Source organism: Cephus cinctus, unplaced genomic scaffold (assembly GCF_000341935.2).
Source record: "Cephus cinctus unplaced genomic scaffold, Ccin1 Ccin1_scaffold0270, whole genome shotgun sequence".
Classification (NCBI taxonomy): domain Eukaryota; kingdom Metazoa; phylum Arthropoda; class Insecta; order Hymenoptera; family Cephidae; genus Cephus; species Cephus cinctus.
The window spans coordinates 31974-37629 of record NW_014332980.1 but is presented as its reverse complement, the minus strand read 5'-3'; the positions used below and the strand labels follow the sequence as shown (position 1 = coordinate 37629).

Here is a 5656-nt window from a genome sequence, read left to right as displayed (position 1 = left end):
GGGGGGGGGGGGGGGTAAGGAATTCCATCGTATATTTCAAGAAAATACTCTACCGCATACAAAAGTTTTAATTTCCTTTTGTTTGGCCTGTCTCTCCTTCTGGGATATTTGACAAGTTCTGTTTGAAACGTAAATTTGAATATTTCACGTATGGGCAAGCATTCATGAGTGATTATTCACTAGCATGATACCATTATATTCGCATCCCGAGTGGAAAAATAAGTACTGTCTCGGTCTTGGAGAGTCGGGTTTTGTTTTCCAAGCTAATCTAGACCTGAAGACGTAAAACTAAATTTGCTGCTAGCAAAACTGGGATGACTAGTTCTAATAATATCAAGATGCGGATCTCCAATATGTTACCACCGCGTTCTTCATTTTCTTCTTATAGTTTAATTATAGCAACGAAGTCTGGTAACTGCATTTATAATAGAAAAAATTAAAAAAATTTTTTTACCCCGTGTATGTACGTTTTATGTATTTATGCACGATTAGCATATACATTCTTTTCTGTTCTATGTTACAGGAGAGCATACCATACGAAATTATCCTGCTACAGTTCATGGAGCTTTCCTCAGTGGTCTACGGGAAGGTGGCCGAATTGCGGATCAGCTTTGCGGAAGTCCATATGCCCCTCCAAGTAATCCAATTCCCGTTCCGCCGCCCACTGGTATTCCCACCACAACTGCAACTTCTGGCTCAACTACTTAACGACCACGTTCTCGTGATCATTTCATTATTTGCACGTAGTGCTCCGATACTTATTATTCTTACTTTCTTTTTCCTTTTTATGAAATGTTATCAAAGGTGGTTCTATCCTTTAAACAGAAATCATTCTAATAGCTGATCGTCGATTTTTATTGACTTTTCAATTTTTAACCGATAACAAACTTTAAATTCTTACTTTTCTATTGACCCGAATGAGATTTTACACAAATGTCAGAAACCTTAGACTAATCGATATAAGACATAATATAGCTTTCCGAGATTTAACTGCTTTGAGATTTTTTTCAGAATTAGTTACTACATTATGATATTTTGCTCATTGTCTGCAAATATTTTCGGTGTCTATATTGAAAATGGCACCTCTTTTAATATTGCTTGCTTGCTAGCATTTAGTGGTAATACGTTGTGCTTGAATAATAAACAATATGATTCTTTATTCTTTAAACAATTATAAAAATAACCTAAATAATTACTAATAATTTGTTTTTTTTTTAATTCGAAAAAGAACTTACACACTATAGAAGAGATTCTATGAAATTCAGGAAATGTGCTTTTACTAGATCTTTTACTATTATCCAAGTACATTAAATTAAATTTCGAATAATAGCCTATTTTTTAATTAGCATTATAAAACTGTCGTAGTTTAGTATACACTTCAAAATATCGAATAACACTATCATTAGATATAATACCTTAACATATTACTTATTAGAAACTATTTCATTTTATGTTTAATTTTGTCAAAAACTGTTTATATTACTTTAAACTTGTCAGCTGTGTATGGTTCATTAAATACCACTTGAAATAAAAATTTGTATTTGATTTTAAAAAATCTTATAACCAACCCTGAATCCGAACTTCGACTTATCAATAGCGTGCGTTATGTGGTGTTATGGAATTTTATCCTTTCGCTCTATTCCTGTCGGATATCCTACATGCGGGGAAATTAAACGAAAGGGGAGGATTGAGAAAGTATGGGGTGATGACGTACACTATTTAATTCAGAGTTCGACCCCTGAACGGCTAAGCAGTACTTAAAACTATATTGTTTGGCTCTGATGACGCCTTGGAGGACAGATGGCTTCGATCTTCATCTGTAACGATGTCTGGGACAGTGAAATACTTCAACAGAACACAGACTGGTACATGTCAACTAATTTTATGAGATCTTAAAGAGTCTGCAAGTCCTTGTTAACTAGACCCACATCCTTTTCGCGCATTGTGTAAGCGAACAGTTATAATTCAGCCTCTATGAAAGACAAATCACTGTGCAACAAAATATAAGAAAAATAATACAACACAATAAGGTTATTATTTTAAATCTGTTGTCATTGTTTCAAAACCAATCGGCAGAGTTCACGTCCCTCCTCCGACGCACTTGACATATATCACATAACCACGCATATTACGTATCAAAAAGAAATGACACCTCACCTTTGACTATCTCTACGATTAAGATTTAATAATTAACCTAATCTGCATTGTTCACCATAGTGCCAATTAAGGTACAACTGATCTTGGTTACTAGAAACTGTAGACGAAGTTCATCAAAATGTTGGCTTCGTTATTTTCTCTTGAACAGGAGGTTCTACCACTTTTCATCTTCTTCGCATTCTCCTACCTTCTCCAGGACCACCATACATCCTCCATCTACATCCTGGACAACATGTCTCCCCAAAGGCTAATGGTTATTTGTTGGAATGGATACTAAACTGAAATTTCGTTTTTTTCTTTCTTTGACTATTCTACGTGGAAACTCCATCTATACATTTTTTTTTATTATCGAAACTTCTGAACTTGAGAGAAATGACTTATTTGCACTTTTTCTCACGTGATCGTAATTAAGTTTATAAAGTACTGGCACTTTGTATAATGAAATTAATTAATTTCCATTTATAAGGAGAATTTATGTATAAGATATCAATTTATTCATGTGCTTATTAATATTTCATTATCTACGTTCATATAATAACGTTAATATGTGCACAATAGTTTTCTTTAATAAATGTTATATTAAATGAATTGAATTTTTTAATTTTCTAATACAAGTCCCGAAAGTGTAATTCTGGTAAGATTTCGAAACCTTAGCAAATTGGTTTATGACGTATCAAATACTGAAACTGAAACATTACGCGTGTATCGAGCCACAAAGAAGATGTAAGTTAAGGAAGGAAAAGACGCGAGCGTAAAACATAAAACAAATTAAATGATCTTCCTCGGCTCCAGTATGTCTCGTAACCATTAATCAGTTCAAGATATAAAGCGTTAGAAAGAATTCCGTACATGTTTGCATAACAATCCTGTATTGTCACTGCTAGTTTGATTTGGATCGTCTCACACTTTATACTTATTTCACCATGGTTATTTATATTGCAAACCACAGTAAGTGCTTACTGTCTACTTACGAACCACAATGAAATATACGTAGCAATAGAAATAGCGGGTAGCGGCAAATAGTAGAAAATTAAATATACAGTAAGAGTAAACTACATATTCTCTCCAGCATTCGATGGCTTTGCCTCAGAACGATATGAGACGTTAACGGACCCAAACTGGTCCATAAACGTCCTCAAAATTAATGGGGTTCTGAAATCTGATAAGGCTACCCAGACTACGATGGGAGAGGGAAACAGAGAATCCGACGTGTGAGCAAGCTGCAGGGCCAGTGATAAAACAAGCCCCGTTTAATTCCTCTCGACCGGTTGCTTGTCATCAGCCTACCATAAAATCACCGCTAACTCCGTAGATCCTAACCCCCTCATTCCCCTTTAGTTTTATCCCTACATAGATTCTATTGTACTAGATTTAACTTTATACTCGTTTTACATTTTACGATTATTGCTCGTTCATCCTTCTGCTTTTTCACCTTATAATTTCTGGATACTGTCCTCTATCCTCACTCTTCGACAATATACCCACGCTTAGTTTCAAAAGAAATTCATGATATAACTTCCATTGCCCATTTTACAAAATTTACTCTGGGATGCCATTCTGAATACTAATTTTGCTTGGGACAATAAAGACATGAGTTTTATATGTTGGCCAACCCTAGGGACTAGTCATTAAATTTGGGTCTGCATGGCTTCTACGATTAGTGCAATGACATTTGGCCAAACCGCGAATTAATTTCGATTTATGTGCGTTACACGTGACTGCATTAATTATGGCTAACGCAAGGTTTACAGGATGCTGCGCCACGTGTAATGGAGCTGATAAGATAATTGAAACGGTTTATTATTTCAGTAGGGATAATTCCCGAGACAAGGGTTTAAACGTTTCAGATTCTAATTGTATGGCGCGCCGTTTCAGAGAAACATTAAAGTGTGGTGTAACGGTTTATACATTTTTTGAAATTATATTATTTTCCTCTCTACGCTTAAGAATTTCGAGTGTTTTTTGTTGCTTCTCCTGAAGGACCGCCGGTGAATAGTTTTCACTGTGGAACTTTGAAGGATTGCTATAAAAATGCGTTAATAGCCATTAATATTTATAGTTCGTCGTAAATTCAACGATATCCAAGAGCAGCGCGAGCTCTTGTTAATTTTATGGATTCTACCTTTTTTTTTATTCGAGTATCTGGTTTTTTAATCCACGGCGTGTTCAAGCTTTTAAAGAATATAGGAACCGCGTCACTAAAAGAGCGAAGTAGTTCCACGAAAGCGATTCATATTTGCCGCTCTTTCTAATAAGATTTAAAATTACTCTACATTAATATATTAAAGTAGAACGTTAATACGGGCTGTAGAACCCTTTTTCGAATATAAAAAAGGGATTAAAGTCTCAGATCATCTTCACATTCTATGCTGTGTATTTGGCTTTCTCGAGCCGTTACCTTTACCGACATTTAAAAACTCCCCGTTAGTGCGAGAAAGTCCACCGGGATGGCGCCACCGATTCTCTTTCACCATAAACCCAAAAATGTGTATGCTTCGTGTATACGCGACGTTTCATTTGGTAAACAATTTTAATTAATCACACGAATCATTTTTGTTATAAATTTCGCAACCAATTAGTTAATTATACTATGTTTAGTATTGTACTTACACAAAGTATTAATGGGGCGCATAGAAAACCATAGTTATGAAGTATTCTTGACATTTCTGTGTAGACAAAAATTTGTTTAAAGCAAAAGTATTACTCTCGTGCACCTCATCAAAACCCATCTTGCTTCCTCATAAAAGCACTCTAACTTCTTTATAATCACTTTTCATATTTCTTTGCTGTATTTCAGATTTTTTTCAAGCGTATACACTTTATGACAGATGCCACAAGCAATAACGATTTTCAAGCTGAAGTTAAGAATGACGTTGAAACCTTTCAACAGCTATGCTCCACGGGTTGCCTTAAGTAATGGTACGTCGGTATGTTTAGAGTACATTAAAATTTATTTTGCTAAATACGGATTGCGACATTTTCGAAATTTTCGTCGTGCTTTTAAAAAATTTAGAACCTTATGATATATTTAAATAAATAAGATTTTTACAACTGTGCTTTACGGAAATATGTAGGACCCATATACTCTTTCGTTATGATAAACTTATAGTACTTGTTAATTACTAAGTAAATTATCCTATGGCTTTAGTCGAGTTGAAGTGCTTTGATTATTTCCACCAATAATTTTCTAGTATCTAAACTATTGGTAGTAGATAATTTAATCAGTCATCGGGCAAAGAGAAAGAGCCTCATGCAACATTCTTCCTGCTTCAATTGACCTTAATCGAGAAACAATATCGGGTCGAGGTACCGTGGCATGTTTCGTACTTTGTGCGATGCAGGGACGGCTCTCATTAACATATTCAATTTGTATGGTGCAGATTTTTTTTTCTCTTTGCTTTTGCTATTTGCCGACGATAAGTTATTACAAGGCAAGTGGCTTATCGTTCATCAATCAGAGCGTCCAGTGCAGATTGCTCGATCAATTTGGCTCTGACGA

The 5656-nt window shown here is 35.1% G+C and overlaps 1 protein-coding gene across 1 annotated transcript in view; it reads left to right on the top strand.

Moving 5' to 3' along the window:
* LOC107266008 (lysine-specific histone demethylase 1A) overlaps positions 1–1159 on the top strand; it is a gene marked incomplete at its 5' end in the record, with an annotated part of 86525 nt that extends 85366 nt beyond the window's left edge. Inside the window, one exon of the mRNA XM_025083254.1 lies at positions 524–1159. Coding sequence (XP_024939022.1) covers positions 524–708 — 185 coding nt within the window. The remainder of the gene's footprint in view (positions 1–523) is intronic.
* Between the last annotated feature and the right edge of the window lie 4497 nt (positions 1160–5656).